The sequence below is a fragment of the Anolis carolinensis genome, chromosome 3 (assembly GCF_035594765.1).
Source record: "Anolis carolinensis isolate JA03-04 chromosome 3, rAnoCar3.1.pri, whole genome shotgun sequence".
Classification (NCBI taxonomy): Eukaryota; Metazoa; Chordata; class Lepidosauria; order Squamata; family Dactyloidae; genus Anolis; species Anolis carolinensis.
The window spans coordinates 33,494,858-33,513,078 of NC_085843.1; the positions used below are offsets into that span (position 1 = coordinate 33,494,858).

Here is an 18,221-nt window from a genome sequence, read left to right on the forward strand (position 1 = left end):
TAGGGGTTGCAGAAATAACAGATAAATATCTCGATTGTGCAAAGCAAGCAAGAAAAACTGAGCTAAGAGTGACTGAGAGTTAAATAATTAACAGGCATATAAGGTGAGAGGAACAGAGCTAATGAGTAAGGGAGAACAAGGTATATTTAGAATAGGTTTGGAAAGATATAGAGTCACAGAGGTGAGCTAAAACAGGAAACCTGTCCCAGAAAAACAGCAGCTTCAAAGAAAAAAAGTTTTTGTAACATTGCAGGAACATCAAGACATTGAGAAGGGTGGTGGTAGATAAAGTAATCAATTTAAAAATATTAGAAAACATAGTTCAAGCATTAAAAGTACTATCTTTTTCTGTGAATGTTTGTATCGCAGTACTCCCCTGTGTTTCCAAGAATATTTCCTATTTTCTTACATGGGGTGACTTTAAGAGTGGCTTAGCAGAGTTATATTAAGAAACCAGTTATGCATCTTTGAAGAACAGCATGTTTGTCACTGTTTTGACAGTGACAGTCCTGCTAGATATTTTAAGACAAAACTAAACCCTTGTTTATTTAGCATATAGGCTCAAATGGAAACTGTGTATATTGATTTGTTTACATACTGAACAAAAATAATTCAAGTTTTTTTAAAAAAAAAAATCTGGAGAGAATGCAAACCATAAATATTTTATTTTTCATATTGGAATAATGGACTCTAGCATCCAAAAGAACATGTATATCTCATTGGCCACTCCCTGTTTGTATCCAATGATAGTTCCTATAAGATAGTATGATACCCATTGGCCATTACTCCACTATATGTATATCCTATCTGTTATTATACATGCCATTCATTATAGTTTACCAGTTTTCTACTTTTCCAGACCTTTTTTCTTCCCTGGATTTCATTCGCAACATCAAGAAACCCTGTCTTGATGGGAAAACAGATAAAACATTGATATTACTGATGTTACATGTTCAGTTTTGGTTTGACATTTAGAAAACTGTACATTGGTCCAAATCCAGTTGTAGATAGCAAGTATGGTGTGCACATTAAATCACTGAGAGTTTGGTAACTCAGTAAATATCACATTCAGTTGATTCAATGAGCCTGCCCTAGTTGAGAATACCAGTTGTATTTAGGATATCAAATATTCCTTTGTCTTCAAAGAATATTAAAAATACGGTATATTACATTCTGTAATAAAATTTTGAAATCTGAATAATATGGACGATAATTTTTGACAGGATAATGAAAAATAGTATAATCTAATCCTAAAATGTAAAAAATTGCATTGCGCATTTGATGTAGTGAATTGTTAAAGAACTATTCTAATTTGTTGAATGTTGCTTAACAGGGAAAAAATTTTTTGTTATATATATATATATATATATATATATATATGCACCAAAAGTATCACACTACAGTAATTGTGGTATATAGAGAGCTGTTAAAGGTGATAATCTTTTAAGTAGATTTCCCTACTGTATAAGCATAGTGTTTTTAAAGGTGTTGTATGTTTTCTTCTATTGTGCAAATCAAAAAATGGACCACACTGCTAAAGAACAAGCACATCTTCCAGTTTTTAATAATAATATATTTTTACATTGTATTGTAGGAAAAGCCGCTGAGCAAATCTCTTCAACGTGGAGAAGATCCCCAGTTTGATCAAGTAAGTAACATATAAAAACAAAGGATAAATTATATACAAGAGTAATATAGTCTCTGTGAAATGTTATGGTTTTCATTATGTATTTGTGGGCAAATCTCTTTGGCTCTGTTGGTAATATCACTTTTTTAGAGCAGGCTCTTGAAAATGGTAGTAGTAGCACAACTCCATTTATTATACTGCCAATCCTGAAATTTCATATCATGTTGCCCATGACAGTTAAAGTGCAATCGTGGTAACATGGTAACTGTGTGAAAGGACCCATAAAGATTGTATATCTCAATGTTGGACAACATATGGTAATATCCTATAGCAGTGGTTTTCAACCTGTGGGTCCCCAGATGTTTTGGCCTACAACTCCCAGAAAGCCCAGCCAGTTTACCAGCAGTTAGGATTTCTGGGAGTTGAAGGCCAAAAACATCTGGCGACCCACAGGTTGAGAACCACTGTCCTATAGGATCCTGGAATTTATGGCTAGATCATGTATTACAGGTTTTTGGACAAGAATTCCAGACCCCACTTGTTAAATTGCAAATCCCACAATTCCATAGCATATTGCCATGGCAGTTAAAGTGGTATCATAGCACCATAATTGTGCACTCTGAATAACCATAAAAGGATTTGAGAACTGCTCTTAACTCAGAATTAATATTTACCAGGTCAGTTCTGTAGTTGATGGGCAGAAGTCTTGTCCTTCTAGGGAGACAGGGAGAATGTTGCCTCCTTCTACAGAAAATCACATCTACCTTGACCATAATATTGGAAGCTTCACATACCTAGGTCCTATGTATTGTAATCCAAAGGAACGCACAAACTGGCCACTTTTGCTTTGAATATATAGGTCTAACATTTGCTCTAAGCCTTTCTCAAAACTGAATAAAATACTACTTTTGATTTCAGCCTTTGTAATCTATTCAAACAGAAGTGTCATTCCAGCATAACACGATGGCAGTACTGAGAATCACTATGCATCTCTGAAAAATCACAAAACTTCTTTAAACTTCAGAAGGGATTGTTTCTGATGCATAGATAGCAGTACAGTGCATGAGTTGAAATGACATTTATTAAATTCCCTTGACTCCTCTTTCCCCACTGTTTTCCATTTTATGGTTTATTTTTAGTTCACTTCCAAAGGCCCAATGGCATTTAGATATCTAGCTATCATTAAAGCAATGCATTCACACAGGTTTCAGTGCAAAATAGTGTCAACAGATACAGAAAAAAAATCTTAAGATATATTTGACAGCATAGAAAACTTCATTAAATGATGATGGTGGTGGTGATTATGATAATAATGATCAGCTATGATCAATAGTAATAATAATAATATGCTTGACAGAACTCAAGTTGTGTAGGGAGGACATGAACTTGACAAGGAAAAAGAATCTAATAGCACACTGGTGCGTGTTAGAATTTTAATTTGTTCACATAAGGACCAAATTTAATTTTAAGATAGAAGGTAGCTTGCTCAGAGCTGTATGGGAAACGCCTCCGATTCCCTGACTCTGGTGCAGAATATCCATTTTTCATCTGTCCAGAGACTGCAATGGGTACACCTGAGCAATTAGTCTTTCAGATATCTCATTTCAGGAGCCCACAGGTTTCAGATATCCCTTTTCAGTGCATATTTCCTATTACATCTACGCTGTGGCAGTTTCAAGACCACTACTTCTATACCAAGCCTACATTGTGTAGCTGCCTCCTTTGAGGCAGTGGCACAGACTAATAAATGTGGTTTGTTTTGTCTATTGGGGGTTAGAATAATTATTCCTTTTCACATTTGCAGTCATCTACTGCAGTACAACTCCAAGTAGTGGTCTGTGGGCCCATGCCAGTACCAAAGCCATTGGCTGTAGTCCCTTTTGAGTTCCCAGGATAAGAATAAAAATGTAGCCAAATAACACAAATATGGTATTAGAGTGTCATATAATGGGGGGAACTGATCTTCCATGTCAGATAGTTTGAAACACATTGATCTGCTACACTTCGACCCATAACATACAAATAGGCTTATATGCTAGGAAGAGTAAAACTAAGTGTCAAGGAAATTACTAATTGGCCTCTTCTCCTCTTAAGCTCCTCCAAAGGCTCTCCAGAGAGCCCAGAGAAAGAATGTCCTTAATCTCATAGGCTGTGGCATGTGTCAGACCCCTGGCAGCAGAGCACCAAGAACCATACACGGAGGCCAATCTCTATCTAATATCTTTATTAAGGAAATATATAAAAGCAATAAAAACAAGTGAAGAATATAGTTCAGAAGCAGACCTTTCAAATGAGGTCAAATATAGTCCAAAAATGTATTGTCCAATAAATGATATTAGAGTTCAAAGTTCTTTATCCAATACCGAAACACACACTATTGCCAAGCAATAGTGTGGGGAAATGTCTGAGTCTCTGGAGTCCTAGGTAGCTTGACAACAAGGCTGGAAACAAGGCTGGATACAAGGCAAACAATGATTCTTGGAACAAGGTCCGTGGTTAAAAGCAAGCGAGGCAAGTCTTGATTATTTAATCCGGGAAACAAGGAACTGGGGTTACGAAGTCCACACACGATCTTACTCCTGAAGCTGCTCTGTTGACTCCGCAAAGATTCTCCCGCGTCAAGCACCTATATTGGGGTCTCGTTTTCCCGCCAACAATCTCTTTCCCTAGAGAACGAGAAGCGAAACCCAACTCTATCCAGATGCAAGACTCCTTAGAATTTCCCAAGGAAAGCAGGCCTAATCAGCCTGTTGTTTGGCAGCAATCCGTAAACTCCTGCGATTTTGTTCTCTGACTCCTCTGTCTCTAGAGTAAGATTCCCTTCTGGGAAACGGAGGCGAGGAATGCCCAAGGTCTGTTTTACTGAATTCTTGGGGACAAACATCAACATCCGGCAGGTGAAAGGACTCCGGCTCTTGTTGAACCGGCGAAAACCCCATGTTTTCGTCTTCATCTGCCACGATGGCACTAGGAGCAGGACTACAAGGCCCATGAGGCATCACAGCATGTTGGGAAGCAGGATCACCAAAATTCAAGAGAGCTCACTCAAAATTCAAAACCAGTTGAAAATAAAATTAAAAAATGACCTTAGGTTTATTTGTTAGAACAATGGTTCTCAACCTGTGCGTCCCCAGGTGTTTTGGCCTACAATTTCATGAAATCCCGGCCAGTTTACCAGCTGTTAGGATTTCTGGGAGTTGAAGGCCAAAACATCCAGGGACCCACAGGTTGAGAACCACTGTGTTAGAATAATTTTCTAGTAGCCTAGTTCAAACTTTTTGTAATAGCTGGCATCTTTATGGTGGAAGGACCATCTGATGAGCCCACTCTGTATTACAAACTGCTGCATAAATGTTTAACTTCTTCCATCTAGCCTATGACATCATATTTATTTGCATTATTTATGCTCCAGTGTGAATCTTTCCATGCTGTTACAGTATGGGAAAGTCTGCTATCAGAAGAAACTTATCATAGTAAAAATTGTCAGTAGGTAATGTGTGGTGTAATGACTGAGTGTTGGACTATGGCTTTGGAGACCAGGATTCAATTTCCCATTCAGACAAGGAAATCTATTGGGTGATGAGGCATGTTCTCAATTCCAGAAACACCATGATATGTTTGCCTTTGGATAGTCATAAGTCATAAGCAACTTGAAGGTACCCAACAACAACAAATACTGTTGTTTTGTAAGATCTATACTGGATGCCAGGGGAACAGCTTCACTTGCTGTCTGCCCTTCACTTGTTCACATTCACCTATCTGGGTGTCTCTGATTTGACAAAGATGGCTGGAATCTCCTGCCTTACATCCTTGTGCTTCTTTGTTTTTGCAGTTTTATCCCAGACTATTTAGGTACATCATTTGAGCCAGATGGGGAGAATAGAGGTTGAGATGAAAGTGGGCAAACAAGTATGACAAGAGTGAGGCTTAGCTTCTTTAATCCCTGTGGTTCCTTTGCTGTGAAAGTTAGCTACTCCACTTTTTATATATGAATGAGAACAATAGATTAAAAGAAAAGAGAATTGATGGCCAGGACCTAGTTTAGCCCGGAGGCCCACTTTGTTCACAGGAATAAGCAACCTACATAAAGTTCATTTTAATGGTCATACTAAATAGCTGGTCTGATGTGCACACATAGATCCCATGGGGTTGATTATCCTCTTAAATGTCAAGGGTTGCCCAATGGGAAAGGTGGGATGCGTATGAGCAGGTATTCTTAACACAGCAATAACTGGACAGGGTTTTATGTACATGGGTGAGCTATGAGCATACCAAGTTACTCTTCTCATAAAGAACTTTTAAAATAGGGTGCTATTGTGTTTTTAACTGAGTACAGCTCAGCTGCTTAAAAAAATCAGTGTTTCAAATTTATTGATTTTATTTATTTACTGCATTTTTACCCCGCTCTATCTCCACTCGAAAGGGGACTCAGAGTGGCTTCCAGTTTGGCAATTATTCAATGACCCTTAGTAACAGAAAAACAAAAATATACAACACTTTTAACTTTAAAATCATAATAAAATAAATCATTTTAATGTTATTGACAGTTTCATACTGTTTCAATGTCCATCTTTTGTATGTTTTAATTAGAAAGTATTTTTTTATTTGTAAGCTGCCTTAAGTACTTGTTTTCGGGTGGGGAAGGTAGGATATGAATAAATAGAACAACAAGAAAAACAATAATACACCAATGTAAAATCTGAGGTCTAAAGTGAGAACAACAGAAACGCATACATTTATTTGTGTGTGCTGCATTCTCATACAAAAAGAGACCCCTTGAACCATCTAGTCCAACCCACTGCTAAGAAGCAGGAAGATCGCATTCAAAGCGATTTGCACTATTGTGCAATGGATGCTCTTCCCATATCTAGTTCTGCCCTTTTGATATGCAGATGGTCTTATTGATTATATTTCTCTGTGGCTGTTTAATACTTTGTAATACTGAGGTTATTAAAAATAGAAGCTTCAGGCATGGTTTAATTGTTTGTTTCTTACAAGTCCTGCCAAAATTACTATAAATAATGTATTTGTAAAGATTGCTTTAAATGCCCCATGAGCAGAGTGTTTAAACAGCCCAGTGCTTGTATGGACCTGGTATCTTCAGGCTGTATGCTATGAAGTTCATTTTGGATGGAAGAACATGCTCATTTTTGAGCAACAAGGACACATTTGTACATCAGCATACTCCCCTCCAGCAGCAGCACAGAGCTAGAATTCATCTTGCCATTGGCTTTGATGCCAATAAATGGAGGAGTTGAGTAACCAGCTTGCTGACTAGACTTTCCTCCCTTCCTGTATTCCGAGAGCCAGTCTTTACAAATTCCACCCTTCCTTCCTGCCATATAAGACCCAACGACAGAAAGATTTAAAAAGCTAAAGACACCCTGTGTAAATATAACCGAGGACACAGCCTATGTGTATTTAGTTTGCATTACTTTTGGCACACTGCTCCGTAATTTGGGGATCAGTAGGTGGAGTGGCATGTGCTGGCCTCTTCCCACTGAGTTACACATGCCTAGCTTAGTAAACTCATCTTGAAAAGCATACAGCTCCTCTGATGAAGACTACAGTGTGCAGAGTGAGGGCTGAGCAAATCCATAACAATATATTTCTAGTAGAATACCAGTTGCATTTCCTTGCTAGTAAAAAGTTGCAGTTATTGTATGCTTTCAAGTAATTTCTGGTTAAGGATAACTCAAAGATGAACTTTTGATTGATTTATTTATTTTAAAGGTGGATTTTTATTAGCATAATTTGTTCAGAAGGTATGCGTATTGGAATAGGACATGGGGAGGCCAGGGTTCGAATCACTGCTTGACCATAGAAACACCCATTTGGGCAAGTCACACTCCTTGAGACTGCAGCAGTGGGATTTGCCCAAGTAGTGGTTTCCACAGCCAAGTGGGGATTCAAGCCCTGGTCCCCCAGTGTTCTATTCAAACACTCATACCACTACACCATGCTTTCTGAAAGAGTACTGGTGAATAAACAAATCTTAACTTTTGAAAACTTGCATACACTTACAGTGCTTTCAAGAAACACAGACCTTCCCAAGAGAAAATATGCACAAAAACCTGCATTGTTCATCTGAAACTGGCAAAATCCAACCATCGTTTAGAGAGAAGGGTTAAGATCATTTCAGAGCAAAATAATGTGTTGGGGCTAAATGTAGATGCCTGTGATGCCTCTGAGGATGAGGACGAGGATTTTCTGGTTGAGCCTGGTGTTTCTGTGGGGGAAAGTGAAATTGTTTTTTGAGACAATGGGAATGTTTTGAGTAGATCTATTGTTGGGGAAACGGGCAGTGATTCTCATGAGAACTGGCCAGGAATGGACTCTGAAAGGAATGTGGAGGCGACAGGAGAGTTACAGATAACCCAGCGTTTACCGATCAGAAGGGATAGTGTGAAACAGAGACAAATTTAGTGTTCCCAGAGACTGAAAGAAAAACAAAGGGATCACGGGTGTGAGAAAGAGTTATGTCATGAGTATTCTTAAGGAATTGGAGTCAATATGGCAACCATTCAGTGCCAAAAGAAAACCATACAAACAGTTTACATCAGGACAAGGCACATGAGACAATAAAAATAATCCAACTGTAACTTAATAAACAAAATGATGACAAATAAATTAAAGATGAATAAAATAAAAATAAGAAATAAAAACAAAAACATAATAAAATACAGAAACCCTGATAAAACACACTAAAATAAAATATAAAACCAGATACACCGGAGCTTACTATAATAATAAACTTACTATTATTGTTCATCTTTGTGGTGTTTGGGTGAAAAAGGGATCAAGTAGATGGCTGGGCTGCAACACCAGAGAAGCAAGGAAATCTCAGAATCCAATGCACAGCTAATTCCATGTGTCTGGAAAAAGAAACTTTGTAGCAGGGTAAGTCACCTGAGGTTCAGGGATTCACATACCACTCAACATCTTCAATTTTTTTAAGAAAATATATTTGGAAATCTACATGTCTTCTAGAGCATGTTGGAGTTTTTTGACATTTTTCTGGCCTCTTGGTGGTGCTTTAAACCTAGTAAAATGAAAGTTGCTTCTGGTTTTGTGTCAAGCCCCCCCCCCCCTTACCTGAAACAGAGCTCACCCCCAGTATAGTGAAATCGCACCCAAAACTCTTAGAAGGATATAGTCTTTGGAGTTTCATGGGATGCATAGCCTACACTACTCTTTTACAGACTTCAATGTATTATTAACTATCACCATGACAGTATAATTTCCATTGCGATGGGATTATCCTCATCTGTGAGGCAAGACGTTATGCAAATGGTAGCATTGAACTGAGAGATGATAGCATGACATCTTAGCTAATCTGTAAATACTGCATGGGACACAATAGTGTCTTTTACCATGAAAACACCATCATAAGAGAAAGACAAAATAAAACAAGAGATAGTGCCAGAAATTGAGACTTTTAGGTTGGAAGGGGTAAACTAGGGGTGGAACAGAGGACAACAATGAGTAGCTAATGAAGGAACCAGACTCAAGCTAAAAGGAGGTTCACCTGTTGATATGCTGAGTTGAGAAAAGAAAATCCAAAGCTGCACAACACATATTATAGGGATATGAAATATGGGGAGCATGAATTAGGAGAGGCTAGACATAGTAAAACAAAAAAAATGTAACATATAAATATTGCACTACTTGGGGGGAGCAAGCTAAAGTGAATCGAATGGGATATTTTGAGTCGCATAATGGCACAATGTTTTACTCAGGAAATGAAAATCTGAGAAAAAATGGGATCGCCTTACTAGTGAGGAAAGATATATCAAAACCAAAAGATATAATTCAAAGTCTGAATAATAGCAATAAGACTTCAGGGAAAATACATCAATATAAACATGATCAAAGTTTATGCTCCAACTACAGAGGCAGAAGAAGAAATTGAAAGATTGATTCTGTGTTGGAATCCAAGAGTAGATTAATCACACACCAAAACAGGACTTATTGGTAATCATAGGTAATTAGAATACAAAAGTAGGTAACAGAACAGAATTAAAGATAGTAGGGAAAATTGGATTAAGAAATGAATCAAGAGAGCATCTGATTGAACTTTGCAAATTCAATGGTTTGTTAATTGTAAAACGTTCTCCATGCAAGCAAAGAAGTGACTGTACCTGAACCTGATGGCCAATCTATACACATAATGAAAGTGAAAGTGAAAAATGTGTATGTGTTTATGTGGAGGAGGTGTCCACTTACACAGACAGCCTCCCGCCTCCACAAACAGCTATAGTTCCCACTGAGCAGGAGACACCAATGGCCCTCCCTCCACTGACATGCAGGTCATAGTGAACACCACGAACATGTAGCCCAAACCTTGCCAGTGTCCTCCACAAACACCATTCTGCCCCCCCCCCCAAGTGAAGGCTTTCATGCAGGGACAATTTCATTCTAGATGTTGTTTTTCCTCCAGAATGGACATCCCAGAGCTCCTTAATTTGCATGACCCCTCCCACTGCCTCTACCTTAACCCTTTCTTACCCTTTCCTATGGCACACAGTTAACAAAGGAATTGATCAGCAAGTGAACAAGAGGTTTGGGGAGACTTCACCATCATTTACAAGAGTTGTACTTGACCTATATCCAGAGAGCACTGTTAACACAACCAGTGATGGATCTGGACCAAACCTGCTATGGATAATGGGACTTGCAGTACCTTCACTGATACTGTGACTCCCATCAACAATGGACTGGGACGAATCCTGGCACAGAGAAGCCCCATGACCGAACATACTACAGGGTTTCATGAGAATGGACCTTGATTTTGGGAGTTATATTTCACCTGCATCCAGGAAGCACTGAACCCAGCTGATGTCAGATCTGGACCAAACTCGGCATACAGATCCAACATGGCCAACTGTGCATATGGGCCTGGTTTTGGGGTAATTGACCTCAAATCTGGGAGTTGTCCACAGAGCCCTAAACCCAGCCAATGACGGATCTGGACTACACTTGGCACGCAGACCTAACATGGCCAACTGCAAATACTGACAGGGTTTGAGGGTGATTGCCCTGGGAATCCCTTACCCAGGCAGCACTGAACCCAGCCAATGATGGATCTGGACCAAACTTCAGTGATATTACCTAACATCCCAAAACAAACAACGCCTTCTTCTAATAACCCGCCACCGGGTCCCCAAGCAAGTACAGAAATACAAAAGACTGTGGATTGCTCTTGAAGAAATGGCGTTGCCATTTTTTTAGTTGTTCTGAAGCACAACCTGTACTTAGGAAAAGATGTTACAGTTAGCACAGAATAAAGAGATAAGCCTAGAGAACCCTTCGAGCACACCTAGACTGTTCTCAAGAGAGAATTGTGAAAAAGTGGAAAGATACTGTTCATTAGTCTGTTCATATAGATAAAACCTACCTTTTCCTGGTAGTTTGTGGAATAACCATTTATTTTCCATATTCTACAATAGTTAAATAATATGTTAAATGCATACTCTTTCCGTATTTATTTGTCTTCATTTTTCTCCCATCACACTTTTGTCTCTTCTGTATTGCTTCCTAAAACAATCTTATTATATAAATCTTATGTATGTTACATAAAATATTATGTAAATGTATTTTCTACCCTTCAGTACAAATTTCTAAGGCCTTCACATTATGTTGTTTAAGGAATTGTCTTTTTTATTTAAAAAATCTTATATAAATAATAATGGTGCTGTTTTAATAAAGATGACGATGATAGTGTTGATTATATGCTTCTGCTAAATAATATGTGGATAAAAAAGGCAGAACATTGACTGGAAACATTGCAGATAAATGATACTCTGAAGATTATAGAATTATGTATTCTTTTGTAGGTTACCTTGAGAGCTTTCTTCTGAATGGTGGCATATTAAAGTATGTATTTATGTGCCTTCAAGTTGCCCGTTGATTTATGATGACCTATGAATTTCATTGGGGTCCTTTGGCACAATAAAACTAACCAATTAGTAAAAGGTTAAACTTACAGACAACAGATTTTTTGGCAGACAGAACCCAAATACGTTTTGATATTTTTGTGCATTTTGCTGCAGGTAATAAGCTCAATGAGCTCACTTTCAGAGTACTGTCTACCTTCCATTCTGCGCACTTTGTTTGACTGGTATAAAAGGCAAAACGGGATCGAAGATGAATCTCATGAATACAGACCAAGAACAAGCACTAAATCCAAAAGGTATGCTGCTGAACACATGCTAAATATTAACAGCAAAGTCTTGTGACTGTAAAAGTGCTGATGACACAGAGCTTAGGATACAGTCGTTAGTTTTACAGTCGTTAGATCCATTGGATCATTGAAAAATAACATGTGACAATGTTGATGTTATTCCTTTTTAATATTATTGACTGAATTATAACTTTAACCATTTATTTTGTTGGGATTATTTTGTCTCACCGCTTATGTGTTTATGGGGGGGGGGACCTTGTAGATGATAAGGAGCAGAAATTGTAGGATTTTTTAAATAATTCTTTTTTTCTGTTTCAGTGATGAACAGCAACGTGACTATTTAATGGAAAGAAGAGATCTTGCTATTGATTTTATTTTTTCTTTAGTACTAATAGAAGTGTTAAAACAGGTATGTCATTTACAAATATTTAATTAAATGGTCAAACCTGAATTCCTAAGCACATTCACTTTCAAAAACAAGATCAACTTTCATAAGGATAACTTTTAAGGAATTCATCAGTTGCATTCAAAGAAATAATTTTTCATGTTGCCTCCCTGAATTCTTTTCATTACCCACAGTATATAGTGGGGAAATGTGATCCAGAGTTTCATGATTTTCTCTCTGTGTATTTTTTAAATGTCTGCTACTATAGGAATCTTCAAGCTGTTTTTATACACTGTTTTTTTTTAAGTGGGGTTCCTGTGCACTGAAATCCCAGCATATGTAAAGTGCTCACTTTAACAATATAATTTCTGTTTCATCAAAATACTCTATTGTTGTCTTCACTTGTGGTGGTGGTAATACAGGCAGGTAGGCAGGCACAGGTAGGAAAATAAAGTACAGTAGAGTCTCACTTATCCAACCTTTGCTCATCTAATGTTCTGTATTATCCAGTGCAGTCTGCCTTTTAGTAGTCAGTGTTTTTGTAGTCAATGTTTTCAATACATTGTGATGTTTTCGTGCTAAATTCCTAAACACAGTAATTACTACATATCGTTTCCGTATATTGAACTGCTTTTTCTGTCAATTTGTTGTAAAACATGTTTTGGTGCTTAATTTGTAAAATCATAACGTAATTTTATGTTTAAGATGCTTTTCCTTAATCTTTCCTTATTACCCAGCCTTTTCTCTTATTCAACGTTCTGGCAGCCCGTTTATGTTGGATAAACGAGACTCTACTGTAGGCGTAAATTTTGTAGGGCATGTGGTGTTAATACTATTGGCCATTTTGTTACATTTGGGGCCTTTTACATCCTCTTGCCTTTCAAAAGCCTGGACATGGCTTTTTTACCCTATAGCCAAAATGGATCTGGACTTTTATGAATGTAACACATCTAACTTTCAATAGTTAGCTTATTTTTAAAATCAAATAAGTTGATATTTCAAGGTGCAGGTCTGAAAATATAGCTTTAGACGTTGTTATCATTAAGTAGGTAGATAAATGTATGAAAGAAACCTCAGGAAGAAATGAAAGTGACCAAGTATCAAGGATGTCCTTTGGCACCATTTCCATTACCTGAGTGAGTGTTATGCTTTCATATTTCGGTGCACAGGTGACTTTTGTGGTGCAACACAATTTCCTTTTTTCTTCTCTTCCAGATCAGGCACAAGTCTCCTCTGTGCCTAGCAAAGAAAAATATTTAGCCACTTGCAAAAATACCTTTCTGCACTTCCTGCTTCAGTAACTTGAACAAAATGTCACACATTGCAAATGGTACAATTCTAAGCACATGTTCTAGGCCGAATGCAAAACTAACAAAACTTATTTCCACAGATCTGTAATCTGTGTTTATGTGATTAGTTATGCATTCCTAGAACTTCAAAGTTGCTGTCCAACAAAGTAACCTTACTTTGTTAGACTGCAACTCCCCAAACAACCTGTCAACGTAAGGAATTCAACAAAGTAACGTTCCCAAACTCTGCCATTTCACATATTAATTGCAGATACCTTGATGGAAGATAGTCCTAAAATATGTCTAACCACTTGTGTGACAGAGAGCATTTTCACACTACACAATTACAGCATGGTAATTCCACTAAGATTATATCCTATAGAATCCTGGGGATTGTAGTTTGATGAAACACTAGAAGTCTCTAGCTTAACATTCTAAATATTTCTCCTGAAATTGCCAACCTCAGAACTCCTAAAGATGAAGCCATGATAAAGTTGAGTCATAGCACTATAATGGTGTAGTGTGAAAGGATCTATAGTAGAGTAGTAACTTCTTAAAGCACTTTATCATTCTTTTTGCAACCAAAGAGAGACCCAATGGTCATCAACAAAACCATGTGTCCTTGCCAAATGTAAGTATAGTTATTATTCATGATACACAGGTATGTATATTGCTACCTTGTTGGTTTGTTTTTCAGATTCAGCTGCATCCTGTAATAGACGGTTTGGTCCACGATGTTATTAATTTGGCTTTCAAGCACTTTAAATACAAAGAAGGGTAAGATACTTGTACAAGGTTTTAAAGATTTATACTATATTGAAATGAATTATAGTAGCTTAACACTTAGAACATATTTGCAATGAGACAATAATAGGAAACCTACTTTGCTGACCGGAGCCAGCATGGTGTCCTGAGTTGGTTTAAACAGCTGATTTTAAAGTAGATATAACTTACTTTAATGTTTAATGTTTTTAATGTTTAATCTTTTCAACGTTTTAGTGTTCGTATATATTTATAATTATTTTATGTCCTGGCATGGAATGCTTGCCGTATATTTGTTGTGCTCTGCCCTGAGTCCCCATCTGGGTGAGAAGGGCAGAATATAAATGTTTTAAGTAAATAATAAATAATAAACATAGAAGCTGTGAGATAAGTTAGGGTTAGGATCTGCTCAACTTTGAAATAGGAATGTATAGGAGTCTTCCAAAGTTCTTTGTTTCTGTAATTACTGTGAACAAAAACCTCTTCTCGGGTGCATCTACCGGTATGCTAGTGGCTGCTGGTGGATCTGCCACTACATTGACAGTAAACCTATTTTTGATTTCATTGCAGCTGTTTTGCAACTGATCCAAATTGAACAGGAGTCCTGCTGGTATGCGCAGGGGATAGCCCTGACGGGGACAGTGCATCACCACATTCACACTTATGTAATCATGCAAATGCTCCATCCCCAATTGTAGACCAGGAGCAACAGGAACATCCTTGGGAGAGTAATGGGCTCTCGGATGTATCTCAATGGATTGTCATTGATGAATGCACTGGGGATGTTGAGGAGGAGGACAACACTTTACACCTGCATGATTCACTTCAACAGGAACACTCTTCAGGGGACATACACACTGTCTTGCACAAAAGGGACCCTGTCAATCCTCAAAGGAAACAGGTCTTGGTAGTAGGTGACTCCCTCCTTAGAGGAACGGAAGCCATCATTTTCAGACCGGATGGGATGGCTCGAGAAACATACTGCCTCCCGGAGGCAAAAATACACCATATCACTCAGAGGCTCAGCAGGCTTCTAAAGCCCCATCACCCTCCCCACCTTATGTTGATTCATGTAGGTACCAATGACACCGCTAGGCATACTTTTCAAAAGATCACAAATGATTTTCGAGCTCTGGGAACAAAGCTAAAACTGTATAATGTACATGTGATCTTTTCATCCCTCCTCCCTGTTGTAGGACACGGCTCTACAAGGGCCGGAAAAATAGTACAGGTCAATAACTGGCTCAGAAAATGGTGCCGAGAGGAGCATTTTGGCTTCCTTGACCATGGTCTACTCTTCCAGGAGGATGGCCTATTGGCAAGTGATGGGGTGCATCTCACACAAGCAGGAAAACATCTTTTTGCACACAGACTCACAAACCTCATCAGGCGCACTTTAAACTAGATCCACTGGGGGAGGAGAACAACAGCCTGGCGAACACTATATTACCCACAACCACAGGGAACTGCCAAAAGGCTAAATGGAGGGCTGCACAAACACAGCAAGGACCAAGTACGGAGAGAACAATAATCCCAAATAAACAGCTCAAGGGGAGGTCACAGGGGCTTACATGTCTTTACACCAACGCTCAGAGCATGGGAAATAAGCAAGACGAACTCCAACTCTTAGCACAGCACCACACATACGATGTCATAGGCATCACTGAAACCTGGTGGGATGACTCCCATCACTGGAATGTAGCCATTGAGGGCTATAACCTCTTTCACAGAAATAGAACAAAAGGGAGAGGGGGGGAGTAGCTTTATATGTCAAAAACAGTTACGTTGCAGAAGAAATGCAAGACTGTAATCCGGGAAACCAGCTTGAAAGCATCTGGATAAGAATCAAGGGAACCGGGACTCAAAAAGATCTTGTCGTGGGTGTCTACTACAGACCTCCGAGTCAGGATGAAGGACTTGATGAAGCCTTCTGTCAACAGCTGACCAAACAGGCACAAAGAAGAGATATAGTAGTCATGGGCGATTTCAATTATTCCGATATCTGCTGGAAAACAAACTCAGCCAAGAGTACAAAGTCCAACAAATTCCTCACTTGCCTTGCAGACAATTTTATGGTCCAGAAGGTAGAAGAGGCAACAAGAGGATCAGCAACTCTTGATCTAATCTTAACAAATGTGGAAGACCTGATCAATACAGTTGAAGTGGTTGGATCCTTAGGGGCAAGTGACCATGTGCTCCTGGAGTTTGCAATACAAAGGAATGCTGAAACTAAGACAAGTCAAACACGCATTCTGGACTTTAAGAGAGCTGACTTCCAAAAAATGAAGGAATTACTGAGCGGCATTCCATGGACGCCAATATTAAAAAAGAAGGGAGTTAAGGATGGATGGGAGTTTTTCAAAAGTGAAATACTCAAGGCGCAAATGCAAACAGTGCCAACAAAGAAGAAAAATAAGACAAGTGCAAAGAAGCCAGAATGGATGTCCAAAGAACTTCTAAAAGTTTCTTAAAAGCTCAAAAGTGACATGCACAAGAAGTGGAAAAGGGGAGAAATCACCAAAGAAGAATTCAAACGTATAGCCAACACTTGTAGGAAAAAGGTTCGCAAGGCTAAAGCGCAAAATGAGCTCAGGCTTGCCAGGGACATAAAAAACAACAAAAAAGGCTTTTTTGCTTACGTTGGTAGAAAAAGGAAGAAAAAGGAGGCGATAGGGCCTCTGCAAGGCCAAGATGGGGTGATGGCGACAGGGAAAAGGCAGAACTGCTCAATGCCTTCTTTGCCTCGGTCTTCTCACAAAAAGAAAGCCATCTTCAACCTCAGCAACATGGAATTGACGAAGGATTGGGGGAAATCCAACCCCAAATAGGGAAACAAGTTGTCCAGGAACACCTGGCCTCTCTAAACGAATTCAAGTCCCCAGGGCCAGATCAGCTACATCCAAGAGTATTGAAGGAATTAGTGGAAGTTATTTCAGAACCACTAGCAATTATCTTCGAGAGTTCTTGGAGAACGGGAGAAGTCCCAGCAGATTGGAGGAGGGCGAATGTGGTCCCTATCTTCAAGAAGGGAAAAAGGAACGACCCAAACAATTACCGTCCGGTCAGCCTCACATCGATACCAGGCAAGATTCTGGAAAAGATCATCAAGGAAGTGGTCTGCGAACACTTAGAAACAAATGCGGTCATTGCTAATAGTCAACACGGATTTACCAAAAACAAGTCATGCCAGACTAATCTGATCTCTTTTTTCGATAGAGTTACGAGTTGGGTCGATACAGGGAATGCTGTGGATGTAGCCTACCTGGATTTCAGTAAGGCCTTCGACAAAGTCCCCCACGACCTTCTGGCAAACAAACTAGTAAAATGTGGGCTAGACAAAACTACGGTTAGGTGGATCTGTAATTGGCTAAGCGAACGAACCCAAAGGGTGCTCACCAATGCGTCATCTTCATCATGGAAAGAAGTGACAAGTGGAGTGCCGCAGGGCTCCGTCCTGGGCCCGGTTCTGTTCAACATCTTTATTAACGACTTAGACGAAGGGTTAGAAGGCACGATCATCAAGTTTGCAGACAACACAAAACTGGGAGGGATAGCTAACACTTCAGAAGACAGGAGCAGAATTCAAAACGATCTTGACAGACTAGAGAGATGGGCCGAAACTAACAAAATGAAGTTCAACAGGGACAAATGCAAGATACTTCATTTTGGCAGAAAAAATGGAAATCAAAGATACAGAATGGGGGACGCCTGGCTTGACAGCAGTGTGTGCGAAAAAGACCTTGGAGTCCTCGTGGACAACAAGTTAAACATGAGCCAACAATGTGATGCAGCAGCTAAAAAAGCCAATGGGATTCTGGCCTGCATCAATAGGGGTATAGTGTCTAGATCCAGGGAAGTCATGCTCCCCCTCTATTCTGCCTTGGTCAGACCACACCTGGAATACTGTGTCCAATTCTGGGCACCACAGTTGAAGGGAGATGTTGACAAGCTGGAAAGCGTCCAGAGGAGGGCGAC

General features: G+C 39.0%; 1 protein-coding gene across 7 annotated transcripts in view; it reads left to right on the forward strand.

The window, feature by feature from the left end:
* Positions 1–18,221, forward strand: part of fry (FRY microtubule binding protein) — a 286,727-nt gene that overhangs the window by 141,255 nt on the left and 127,251 nt on the right. For all 7 annotated transcript variants that reach the window (XM_008107925.3, XM_008107921.3, XM_008107919.3 and 4 more), the window contains 4 exons: positions 1,595–1,648; positions 11,680–11,819; positions 12,129–12,219; positions 14,182–14,261. In XM_008107925.3, coding sequence (XP_008106132.1) covers positions 1,595–1,648; positions 11,680–11,819; positions 12,129–12,219; positions 14,182–14,261 — 365 coding nt within the window. The remainder of the gene's footprint in view (positions 1–1,594; positions 1,649–11,679; positions 11,820–12,128; positions 12,220–14,181; positions 14,262–18,221) is intronic.